The following is a 13593-nucleotide window of genomic DNA, read 5'->3' as shown; positions in this document are numbered from 1 at the left end:
CAACATCAATGTCCGACCTGACTGATGCTTTTATGGCTGAATGGGGGAAAGGTCCTGCAGCCAGGTCCCAAAGAGATTGGAGACTGTTATAGCAACATATTTACGCCCATGTTTTGGGAATGAGATGTTCAACAATCACATATGGTTGTAATATTCACGTGTTGCCATTCCTTTGGTCATTTGAAAGTTTAAACAGAAAGCAGTGCATAGCCCGTTTTCTACTCTTTAACAGCACTTATGCTAACCCAGTTACTCCTAGACTCAATGGGTGGTGAAATACTGTGCAGATTAACCAGTTGTAACAGGCCCCTTGTCAGTTGCAGTGCATTGTGAAACCTGTCTGCATCTTTTGATAACAGGTGTAGTCTCACCTGAGCTTTCAGACAGGCTTGAACTTTAAAGTACACACACGTCTCACTTCTCCATTCTTTGAATAGATGAGAACAACGTTAAACCACTGTGAAGTGAAACAATAGCACAACTCTCTGTGGGGCCTGACTGTCAGCCTGCACACACTATAACCCCGGAAGTGGCAGTGTATTGTGTTACTGGAGGAGGAATTACCAGCTTCACCTCATAATCCTGTTGCTCCAACAAGGAAACAGATGGGGTATCAGCAAGATTTCCATGAACGTGACTTAAGAATGTGACACACTGTTTGCCTCCTCTTGAATCTCGATGATGCAAGTGCATACATGTTTAATTTCTTTTAATCTTTTGCGGGCAAGCTTCAGTCTTCTCAGGTGTTAACTTTCTTGATCCAGAAGGCTGTTAACAAATCATGGCTTGGAGTTGGAGTTTGGATGTCTTTTGAAAGTCATTACATCAGGTTACTACTTTTGCAATTCACTGTGTGCCACCAACAATAAGCAGGGCATGTACAGGCTTGGCTGTCTAGCTGCAATAAGATTTTTCTGTCCTTGAGATCTTTAACACACCAGCCAAATGAGCAAATGGACTCTGCTAATCTTTGACATTCCTGTACCTAAAAATGTAAGCACCTATATCTATGTATATACAGCATCTGTCTCTCTGAATCTTTGTACAAAATGTATGGGTAAAATCAATATGGATAAGCAGCAAATGCTGCTTTATGCTGGTGAAACTTGATGTCAAAAAAGAAAAAGAAAATTCCTCTTCTTGAGCTAAAATTAAACTTACTTATTGCCGCAGCCTGTATGGCATTAAGGAGAACACAGGTGAGGAGGTGTTGGCATAAAAATAAACAGTGAATGTAATCTCGTCTCTCACAGTATCACTGCTGCATATTTGAAGGATTAAGCTACCGGAGTAAAACTGGAGACTCAAATCGCTCTGAAAAGTAGTCAAATAATTATATACTACAATATATTAATGTGAACATGTTCCGCTGGAAGTCACTTGGTGTGTTTTGGGATATTGTGTATAGAATATTAAGCTGGCCTACAACCTCATCTATACTCTGTGGCCTTTGCACAGTCAAGGAGACAAAGCAAAGGCTGAAAACCAACTTATTTTTTTCTTAATTCTTTGACCATGTTCCCTCTTTTGGCTCGTGTGTTTAGTGTATCACGACCTACAACACCCATCTCGGTTTTGCCTTTCAGACCACAGGGAATAATAACTTAATGTGACTGTATAAACCTAACCAATCCAACTCAGAGACTTGAGCAATAAGGCTGTGGTGTCTTCTTCAAAGGAAGGCCAAGGCGCAGACCATATTTTGTATTTCTGACCAAAAAAAAAAAAAAAAAATCTGTTTTGGGAACAAGGCTCTGACACCGAGTCTGTACGTTTAAATAAAATACATTCCACGTAGAATGAAAAGTGAGTTGTGCAGGATGTGACTTTGGCAAAAGTTTCAAGGAAAAAACCCATGATATTCTTCAAGACTGGCGGGTGTTAGACACACAGATTGGTTTACACTTAGTTGCCAGTTTATTAGGTACACCAAGCTGAAGCTAATGCAGCCTAATATGGCAATAAATCCCACCTTCAAGAAGGTTACAATGTTCAGTTTGTGTTCTATTTCAGAAACGTGTTGAATTAACTTTATGGTCATTTTGGACGCTTCAGTTTATTGCTGCAACATCAGTGTCCTCTTTTAAATCGTCCACTTTTAGTACCATATTCAGTTTGGGTACTTCGCCTGTTTGCACTAGTCAACTTTTTTAATGCTGTATTTGTATATGATTTAGTATTTTTCCTCTTTCCTTGTAAAGCACTTTATAATCTCTAGTTTTAATGTGTGCTATATAAATACACATTCATATTCATATTATTATTGTTATATCTGAGGTATATACTGAGGTGTTTCTCATATTTAGTCTGCCCTCACTGATATACAGTACATAGGGTGGTCACAATATGAGAAACGCCTCTAATGGATTTATTGCAGGACTGTTGTATTAATCTGCATTAGTTTTAGCTAGTTGTATCTAATGAACTGGCAACTGAGTATATCATGATGTGGACCTCAGGTGAGAGGACCTAATATGGTGAGCCTAGGAATGAACCAAACACTAATACAACCATTTCTTCTTGTTTAAGCAAAAAGAATTTGGTTTATGTAGAAACAAGCAATGTTTTGCAATTGGATATTTCCCTCTCCTTCAAAAGAGTTAAAGCTAAAATAAAAAAAAAAAAAAAATTAACACCCATCCCACTGCACCCAGAATCGCCACCTTCTGAAAATGTATGCAGATGTCACTGACAGAAAGCAAAGGAAAGCTGGGGGACAGCTCACAAGGGAGATAGATATAAGTGTACAGTACATATATATAAAATATAAAATCTGAAATATATTTTATATATATTAAATTGTGTTAGGGTTCAGTATCTTTCACTACACAGCATTAAGGTGGTGTGTCTGATTATCTTTTTTTTCCGTCTTTTTTTTTCTTCAAATCCTATTATATAAACCAGAGGAGAGTCAAAGCAAAACAAATGAATCAACGAACAAACAAATGTGGGGGAGGGGGGGTGGGAACTAAGCAACAGACGAAAGGCCTCCCTCCCGATCCGATGCCCCTCCCCCCCAGCCCCCTAGCGAAGGGGTGAGCTAGCACGGACGAGGTGGGACAGACCCGTCCAGCTGTACAGCGCAGTGAAACATAACTTACATATTAGCTCATTTTTTTACACGTACAGTCGTGATCAAGGCACAGGGATCTTCTACAAGTTATTTTTTTTCTTCAATAAAGTTGTACAAAATAATACATTTTACAGTCTGTACAAGAATAATAGTCCAGCAGTAAAATAAAGACAGACGTACTTAAAGCCGGGAGGGGGAGGAAGTGGGACTGGGAGAGGTGAGAGAACAAGACGAAAGGTGAGGGTGGGGGAGGGTTGTTGTGTGGAGAGAGAGGGGGCTAGTGAGGGCTGGAGCGTGTGTGTGTGTATGTGTGTGTATATTAGTGTATACGTGTGTTCCCAGGTAAAAATGTTGCATCCAGTCTCGTTAAGTCACTTCTTTTACATCATGCTTTTCCTTTTATGTTGTTTTTTTCCTTATTAAATAAAAATCTCTCCTTTATTTTCCATATGTTGAGTAGTTGTCAAATAGCAGCAGGGTTGGGGGTGGGGGGGGTAGGATGTGTATGTGTGTAGGTAGGGGGGGTTTAAATGGTGCACAAAGGCAGATCACACACACAGTGTACACCGACACACAACATGGGGTAAAAACTAACAAAAACTTAAAAGTTGAATTGTGTTATTACAGGAATATATAATATTTATATTTATATATATACATATTTATATACACACATATATAAATATCTATATATATATAGCTTGGATTTTTTGCACTGCATGAAGTTCACTGGTATGCATGAATTTATGCATTGTATGGTATTTTTCTTTCTTTTTTTTCTGTTTTTGTTGTTTTCTGCCATCCCTCCTCGACTGGTTTCTTGAAGAGCAGGTCATGTGAGCTGTGTGGTCTTAAGTTCGAGTCATGCTCACTTCCACAGGCAGCTGTTAGTCAATTAGTCCGTCCTCGGGCACAAAAAAAAAAAAGGCTCACAGCCCTCCTCTGTATCAGTTTGCCACCCTCCGAGTCCATCTTTCTCTTCTTTTCTTCCTCATGGTTCGTCGTCAGCACGCGGTGAATAAACTACCCCTCTCTCAGGATGCACTATGTAATCCAGCCTCTGCCAACTGTTAAAAGCAGGAGGTTTTAAGTGTGTGTGTGTGTGTATTTGGCTGTGATATGAGACATTAAAACCTATCTAAGGGTTCTGAATGTCTTATGATAGTGTGTGTGTACCTGCGAGTGCGTGTGTTCATATATCTGAGAGAGAGAAAGAGCTAAAAGGAGGGATAGCCTTCACTGAGGGATTCCAGTCTTGACCCTCTTTCCTGGGTCAAAGTGTAGCTGAGCACAGCAATCAGTCCTGGATAATAGTTGATGAAACTGTTGTTGGTGTATCCTTAACTGTGTTTCCTTAAAAAAAAAAAAAGTCTTTCCACTGTTCCGTTTTTCTGAAATTCTGAAGTTGTATCGGGGGTGGAGGGGAGAGCAGGCGGTCAGTCGCTCACTTGTTCGCTCACTTGTTTGGTGAAGTTGGTGGAAGTGGAGGGGGTGATTGGCTAACTGGTCGTGTGTGGGGTGGGTAGATAGGTAGGTTGGTAGGTAGATAAGCAGACCGGACGCCGCTGCCCATCACAAGAGCTCGTACTGCCGTAGGTGCATCCTCTGTATGATGTCGCGACAGTCATTGAAGACGCGGCGGATGTTTTCTGTATCGACCGCGCAGGTGAAGTGGGGGTAACAGTAATGCCGTCCGTCCCCGCTGGCTGTGCTGATCCTCTGGAAAAAACCCAGAAGTAAAGACAAGTTATTGTTATAGGACAGTGTTTCCCAAGCATTTTTTTGTCAGATGGACTCGTCACCATATCATCAACACTACCTGTTTTAATAGATTTCTCACTGGATATTGTTTAAGTCTGGTTGCATTCATACTACAGCCAAATGGATTCCATCAGTTTTAACTAACTACAGTATTTCACCCATTTATCCATTACCTTTAACTAAAGTTTAAACTGTTAATTTATTACCCTTACTAACAAATATTAAAAATCTATGACTTTTAGCTATTTAAAACAATTATTCAGTATGTTTTAGCTTATTTACTGTTTATCCATGACTTTTAACAAACTATTTTATCAATAGCTGTCTATTACATTTAGCTATCTGTTTCAAAATTAATTCATTACTTTAATCTATTTCAATGATTTATCACTTTTCACTTTTACGTTATTATTTAAACTTATTTGCTCGCTTGCTAACGTCATCGCAAAATGTAGTGTTCAGGTGTTACAGCTGACTTAATATGTGGATTTTTTTTTATCTAGTCATCTTTTTTACTGGTGCAGAAGTACGCCCTCAGGTACACATACGTACATACTCCCTGGTTGGGAATCTCTTACTATAGGAAAACATCTTCCATTGAAATCTACTGAGAATTTCTTTCAGGCAAACATCATTTACACACTGTAACTGTGTGGAACACTGAAGTGGCCATCTGCAAGACTTCCGTTTGGATATTTGGTGTCATCTTTGGTGCTGAGCTGTCACTGGTGTGGTTTTGGATGGCACGTCCAAGAACATATTTGCCTGCCAGACTATGATCACACAGTGATGTCTTTCACTTTGCGTTTTTATTTAATCAGCTGCTTCCGTTACTTCTGGACTTGAAACACACCAGTTCCTCTTTATCATTTTTACAGAACAGGAGTATAATCCAACAAGTACACTCAGCTAATGAACTACCCCAGAGTTATACTTTCAATTACTAATATAGCTGATAAAATGTCAATTTAATTAGATGAAAATGTGACATATTATTATGTACAATGGGTATATAACTGTTCTGTGGTGGATGAAAAGATTAAAATAGATTTCTGGTAAACAACGTTTTCATACAGGTTTTACAGAACAGGAGTATAATCCAACAAGTACACTTAGCTAATGAACTACCCCAGAGTTATACTTTCAATTACTAATATAGCTGATAAAATGTCAATTTAATTAGATGAAAATGTGACATATTATTATGTACAATGGGTATATAACTGTTCTGTGGTGGATGAAGAGATTAAAATAGATTTCTGGTAAACAACGTTTTCATACAGGTTTGGAAATGCTGTTGAAGGTAAAGCTCAAACCCTCATTTACTCTGTGCTGCTGACATATGTAATTTATCTGTAGTTTCAGTCTTTCATTGTCAAACATCAACTTATTTTAACTGATGTTATAACAAAATAAAGGTGGAAAATCTTTTTCTAAACAGTCACAGAGGAGTAGAATGTAATGGAGTGAGAGTCACGCAAATCAGCCTTTGAACAGCCCTATGAGGATCAAATTAGTAGAACAGCAAATGTCATGTTAGGTCTTTGGTTATCATAAATTGTCCTGTGGACCAGACAAGCAAAATTTTAAAAATATGAAACGATCCAAGGAAACTAATCAAACACATAAAACATGAGCTTTGTACTTACCAGAAACTCATCCCGAATGAAGTACTTTGCCCTTGTGACGCGTGGATCCTCACCTGGCTCTGGTATTGCTATTGGGGAAGAAGAAATCTGGTCACATTTAAGTCACTTCTGCAGCATCGCTTATAATAACTGATTACTGGAGTCTTGGGAACAGAAACATCACCACAACAAAAGAACCAAAAAGACACACAAACAGTCGGACACTAACACAGGTTATAAATACGCTTTAACTTAACTATCTAAAACATTTTATTTGAAGGTAAAACCAAAACTGACCATGCCCAAATGGCTGGAATAATTCCTCACTGCACAAGAAAACTACCAGAATTATCCTTTAAGATGACTGTTTAAGTCTAGGTTTTCTGTGTCTGTAGGCTTTACATTGGTTAAGATAGAGCTAAATGTTGCATTATATCTAAACACGGCACATCGCCTACACTGAGCCATTTGAATCTGGCTGCAACACATGGAGAAAAATGGATGTGTGCTACATACTGGACACACAGATGTCAGTGTCACCCCCTTACCATCATCAGGTGTAGTGTAGCGTGCAAACTCTGGGAAATACTCTTCAATTTTAGATTTCCCTGCCAAAACCTTCTCAGCGAGCAGATCCTGTTTGTTCAGGAAGAGGATTACTGAAATGGTCCGTAGCCACCTGTGGAGGGAAATGAAGAACGAGTTCAGCGCCAGATTTCTTTGGACTTAGGACCCAAAAAAAGTTACTGTTGTTGGACAGCCCCCACTTTTCAAGTGGCATTATGTTTTAATAGGCTCTGGCTGAAGAACAAGAATAATTTACTTCTCTGTTCTGGGCTGAAAAGGTCTTAAACATAAAAAGGCCGTAAAGAGTCCATATGCTCACACTGGGAGAGAAGCAACGTCCGATACGCATCTCCTCCTACTATACATGCACCCCGAGCAGGAACATTTCATTCATTCACCTCTCAGAAAACAACAACACTATCAACGTGTACACAGTTGTTCCAAACCCTGTTCCCACCCAATACTTTTTAAAAGTGTCCCTTATATTTTACCTTTTAGTGAAGAAGCTTTCATAAGGACTACACTGATTTAAAACTGCACTCCTACAACACTGTCAGACTCACAACGGACAGTTTAAGAAAATGACAACTACACCCAATTGCTGACAGTTTGGTTGGATAAATTGTGCACGTTGTGTGAGTAACAACTAGGATCAGGCAGCAGAGGTCTGGAAAGCTCACTATATTCCAACTCTGCATTCATGGATTTGTTAATCCAACGTCTAGTCTCCATTCCCAACCAACGCTGACTCAAGTGGCATCAGCTGAGGCAAATGATCAGATTCAGGATTTATGAAAAAATCTCATCTGTGCAGAAGGATACATCAAAAAATAGGAAAAAAAAAGTGGTACAGTAAAACATTATTAGTATGAAAAAAGTGCTTATTATTATTTTTTCCCATTAGCTAGTGAGTGCTAGTTTAGTTACAGCAGCTTATGTCACTGTAAAACGTATCTGCCAAAAAATCTGCTTCTTTTTTCTTTTATCAGCATGTGTATTTGGGGGAGCAGACTGTGACTGAAATTAACATAAAAAAAACAGTAAGGGCAGAAAAATTGCCAGCTGTTTCATGTTTTCTTTTTTACCAAATCCAGAAACCAACCTGTTGTTCCAGATGTTCTTGAAAAGGTTGAGGGCTTCCTGTAGTCTGTTGGTCTGATTGTCTTCTCTGATCACCATGTTGTAGCTGCTACTCGCCACCACAAAGATGATAGCTGTCACATCTGTATCACAAACACACACACAAAACAGAAAAAGTTTAACACAGTAAAAAAACTCAGATGCATGCACCCTTTATCACCTTGGAATTTAAATAAACAGAGTCAATAACTACCTGTCACTGATTATTTTTCAGTAATTCATAAATAATTCAAAGTTTCACCACTACAATATAGCAGTCCAAGCATCTTACCGTTAAAACACTGGATCCATTTTCTACGTTCGTCCCTCTGACCTCCAACATCGAACATACTGCAAGAAAGTGGAAGGTTAAAGTTTAATTTACACGGAAATAGAAAACAAATTAAGACCTGATACAATGAAGCCGTTAACAGAGATGTCAGACGATGTATACTGAAAATAAACAAGGCCATCTCAGTTTAATGAAAACTTTAACATTTTGGGGGAAACATACATGATTATATAAAGTTTATAATGATCCTTTATGCAATTATTGTCAGTCAAACTGCTGTAATATCTTTGAATGCTATGATAGAAGACTGTGTTATTTCTTTTTAATCTGTGGTTAATTTCTTATACGCTGGAGACACAAGTGTGGAAGTTGAGTTTTTACCTTTTTGTGGACTATTTATCTTAAAATAAGTGACAAATGTTTTCTTAACTCACTGGAAATTGACTTTGTCTATTTGAAATCTTGTCTCAAAGATCCCAGATGTCAGTACTCTGCATCTCAACAGGTCCTGTAAAACAGGAGGAGGAACAGAGGAGCGTAAGTTCAGAAAACACAACATAAATCAAATGTGATTAACAGGTGAAAGCAAATCTTTAAACCTGCACTGTCCATCTATAAGCCAAGCATGCAGTGATTCAGGCCAGAGTTAATGATAATTAAAGCTGTAATATCAACTAAATACTTGCATCATGTTGTATATTACAGTTTATCACATTACATTTATGGGCAAATATGCTGATAATTAACTAGTTATTTAAGTAATTTTTCAAGCAAATATGCCAAACACTGCCCAGTTCCAGCTGTTCAGTTGTGAGGATCTGCTGCTTTTCTTTGTCTTATGTGATAGTAAATGGATTTTTTTTTTTAAATTTTGTTGTTTGTTTGATTATTGAGTGGACAAAACAATCAATCAGATGACATCACTTTTTGGCCTTTACAAAACAGGCATGTTTCACCATTGTCTGATATGTTACTGACCAAACAAGTAATTAAGAACATGATCAGTAATGTTTAGTATTTTTGCCCAATAAGCGACAAAACTGTCTATAATTCATTTTTTGTCTATCTTACTAAACAATTAAGTAAGTTATTGTTTCAGCACTACAGAGCCCAGATGTAGGCAGATGTGTTTATGATACAGAGTGAACAGTATTACACCCTGCAGGTGTGTTGCACGTCTCACCTGATCGGTGGGTGTGTAGTCATTCTGCCTGACCACATCAATCCTGTCTAAGAAGCTGCACAGAACAGAAAAATAAACCCGGTTAGATTTCCAACACACACTCCATCACAACATAATATACACAATAAAAGAATCATTTATAACATATTGACAATAACACTACAAAACAAGTCTGTTTCTGTTTGCCATGTTCAGTAATCAAAGCAGATATAAAAAGGCTACCATATTCTCTAACCTATAGTATAATGCTGTGTTAATGTTCATGGTGAAACCAAAACACAAATATGACAGTACATCCTGGTACATTAGTGAAAGCAGGAGAAATGGAGGACGGCAGCGCCTCAATGGCCACCAGGGGGTGTGTGTTTTAATTCACAGTGAGATCTGAGGCAGCCAGTCTGAGTCACCAGCAGCCGTTTGCTCTGTCAGACCGGAGAAGCCTCGTCAATGGAGCTGCTGTAGTAGTACTTGCACAGGAGGAGAGGTGTGTGTGTGTGTGTGTGTGCATCTGTGAGCAGTGGCTGCATGTATGTGCGTGGGTGGGCATGCAGGCCTACGGTGCCTTCAGATTAGCAGAGCTCCTACCCAGACGCATGTTAATTGTTCCGATGAACTGGCCTACATTGTTGCTGCTTTTCAAGGTGTGCAAGCTGCCCTGATGTTTTCATGATGACTGTATCAGGGTCATCTGCTGGAGGCGTGTGCTACAACAAGTCAGTGCTCAAAACAGGCCCAAAGAAAAGACTACGGATACTTGTACATGTGCATCAGTCAAGGGAACGAGACTGCATTTCTCTTGTGTGTCCCAGGCTGAAGAAGTTTGACAATAGAAAATAAAACCAAATGACTAATCATCCCTCCTCATTCATGTGGGCCGCCGTATCGCTAAACATATAAACACGGAACAAATGTGGGCTGCTCGACAGGCCTTTCACACACTCGCACACAAGAAAGAGACAGAGGTTTAAACGTCCCGGCTGTCCTGACAGTACTATCAGATGTTCTGAAGAAACATTATGCAGGGAGGAGAACAGGAGTGGTTCTGCTCCGACACTGGCAATTGTCATAAGTGTCCCAGTAGCCCGCATCAATCAGGCCCAAGTACTGCAGGTTTTAGCACAATTCTTGGTGAAAGAACAAGGAGTAATGTACAGAAGCAGGACTTCTACTGCAGCTACATCAGTAAGCACGTTGATAAGAATTTTTTTTTGTGTGCAGCAGATGATAAACTTCAGAAACTCACAAGGATCTATGCTAGTCGCCACAAAAATATCCTTTAAATTATCCAATCACTGATTTCCTCCTATCCTTAAACACTTGCAGAGAAAACACCTGTAAAACTGAGCCTGATAAAGTCACTGCTTTTGCCTCATGTGCATTAACATCATGCATTAAACAAAAGCAAATTCAGTTCAATTCAGTTAGTTTGAATACATTCACAGGTCCCCATCATTTGCCATAGGAAGCCCCAAGATACTGAGATTATGAAGTGATATATATTTATTTGCTTAACCTTTTAAAAAATATGGTTTGCTGATCTATAAATTTAAGAACCACTGGTCAAGTCATCAGTTTTTTACAACCAGTGGCATATCAAACGAAAAAAACAAAACAAAGATAGTTACATGTTGTTGTTGTTTTTTTAAAGTGTTTTAAGTTTTTCCCTATTGAATAAAAAATTATTCAAACTAAACAAGGAAAAATTAACGGACTCTGTGGCTGAACTGGTCACAGGAGGTCACAGCTATGGAGCTGTTAGTAATAAACTGATTTATTTTTAAGGTTTCCTGTATTCTAGTGCAGTATAGTGGAATTGTGCCACCTCACCTGAAATAAAGACTACCACTATCAGTGTCAGAAAAAGTTTAACATTTTTAAGAAATATATTATTAAGTTTCAGGGACACCAAGAACAGGGTGAGGTGTTTGCTAACATGGTCAACTACTATCTAAATTTGTAACAATACAACATGTGTCAGAGCAGCACTTTCCACCTCCACTAACTTTCTGGGGAAAGTCATGTAAGGTTTCACAAGCTTAAAAGGTTGGGAACCACTATTTTAGAGTGATGTCTAGGTGGCTCCTAACATAAACAAAGGTACAAATGTCTCAGCCTGTTTGATACCTGCACGGCCATCTGTTCTGAGTGATCGCCTGCCCGTCGTTCTTACAACTAGAAAGGCAAGGCGCTTGCTAGCGGCTGCCTCTTGGGGCAAAGGTATGTAACCCCTTCTGAGATAAGTAGGAATGTGGCAGGCAGGGGTGAAATGTGACAGGAGGACTGCAGGTAGCACACTGAGAGGAACAGAGGGCTGGGTCTGCAGAAGGTACTGTACTGGACAGACACAGACAGACAGAGGGAGGGAAAAGACACTGAGTCAGTGAGTCAGGGAAGAGGAGAGAGCGTCAGTATGAGACTGAAAGAGAAACAGAGGAGGACAAATAGTTTGAGGAACAAAGAGACGCCCATGTGCGATTCTCTGCACAAATGCACACTGACACAGATATTCATATAAAAACACACACGGAGGCAATTAGGCAGCCAACCAGTCTGGTACCATCGGCTCTCTGCAGGGGCCGAGTGGCTCAGCTGTTCCCACACCACAGCGCCTCTGCTGTGCCAGCTCACCCAGAGCCCTCAGTGGACAACTGTTCAGCCCAAGCTGCCTGTTTCTGCCCCGTATCCATAGCTCAGCTCTGCAAGAGTCTAACTTCATCCTCCTACAACATCCCCATGCTGAGCGCCGCCCCCCCCCCAACAAAAAACCCCACACAAATAATCTGGATGTGTCAGAATCTAAAAGAGTTAACATGGCTGCCACCGACATCTGCCCAGGCCAAACTCTTGTTTATCTACAGCTCTGGTCTGAGGCGTCGACACGCCCAGGACAAGCACACTGCTCAATTTTTAGCAGTTCTCTCTATTAATAGGAGAAGTGCCAATAATAACCGTGCCTAGTAAGTTGAACTAAATAATAGTGGCTGCCCCAGTAACAGAGAGGTCTGCGGTGTTATGTATAACCTGTCAGGGTTATTCTGGGGTAGCAGACAGGCTGACTTAAACTCTGGAAATACACACAGGACACTTGTCTGGTGATTGAAAATAACCCAGTATTTACAAGACAAGATAAAAGTTCCTTTTTAAAACTTTTTCTTGCAAGTTCCTAAATTGTGAGGTCTCACTTTTGTGGGAACCACAAAAAAGAAGTACATTACATGTATTTCTTAAATGACATATTTATATAATTTTTTGTTTTATTGTTTTTTTTGTGGGTTCTTTTTTACATTTTGTCAATTTACAAGAAACACAGCAATTTAAGCTTTACTTAAAATGTCAACACAATTTCTAAAAAAAAATAAAAATAAAAATAAGGAAGCTAAGAAAACTTTTGCAATTTTCTTCTTCATCTTCCTTTCATTTGCTAAGATCTGTAGAGCTCCTTCCTCGAGCAGACTGATCTGAAACTACTTCCAGCACATCCACAGACAGCAACATATTTCAGTTGTGCAAGCTCTGTATTTACAGTATAAAAATCTAAACTGAAAGAAGAAATTTTCTTCTGTAACACTGGTCTACATCTCAAAAACATCACTCACATACAAGTAAATCAAACTGAAATCTTCACATGCCGGGAAGGACATAAGAGGCCACATCAACAGTGCCGTACTGGCCCAACAAAGCTGATAATACTCCCATAATGCATTCATCTTGTTAAAGTGGCAGTATTAGGACAAAGGATTACCCAGATTATGAGCTAGTATACATCTTCAGCTCTACACGGGATTAGCCTACTCTGAGCCACACGCTTACAGCTGGACTGGAAAATATGCTGAATTACTAGCTTCATTTACTGAAATTACTAAATTTACTAAAAAAAAAAAGATAAAGAAAAAAAAACAAAACAAAAACATGATAAACTTAATAAGATACCCTGCACAGGTTCCAGAGAAGCGTTTTAATTTGCTGACCT

General features: G+C 39.2%; 1 protein-coding gene across 1 annotated transcript in view; it reads right to left on the bottom strand.

The window, feature by feature from the left end:
* Positions 1 to 2517: 2517 nt before the first annotated feature.
* The window catches only part of LOC121179359 (guanine nucleotide-binding protein G(s) subunit alpha-like), a 32631-nt gene continuing 21555 nt past the window's right edge, over positions 2518 to 13593 (bottom strand). The window contains exons 6-12 of the mRNA XM_041034157.1: positions 9624 to 9678; positions 8875 to 8948; positions 8441 to 8499; positions 8132 to 8252; positions 7011 to 7141; positions 6484 to 6551; positions 2518 to 4792 (exon numbers count right to left, since the gene is read on the bottom strand). Of these exons, the coding sequence (XP_040890091.1) occupies positions 4646 to 4792; positions 6484 to 6551; positions 7011 to 7141; positions 8132 to 8252; positions 8441 to 8499; positions 8875 to 8948; positions 9624 to 9678 (655 nt within the window). The 3' untranslated portion in view covers positions 2518 to 4645. The remainder of the gene's footprint in view (positions 4793 to 6483; positions 6552 to 7010; positions 7142 to 8131; positions 8253 to 8440; positions 8500 to 8874; positions 8949 to 9623; positions 9679 to 13593) is intronic.

The sequence above is a fragment of the Toxotes jaculatrix genome, chromosome 3 (assembly GCF_017976425.1).
Source record: "Toxotes jaculatrix isolate fToxJac2 chromosome 3, fToxJac2.pri, whole genome shotgun sequence".
Classification (NCBI taxonomy): domain Eukaryota; kingdom Metazoa; phylum Chordata; class Actinopteri; family Toxotidae; genus Toxotes; species Toxotes jaculatrix.
This window is presented reverse-complemented; position numbering and strand designations above follow the sequence as displayed.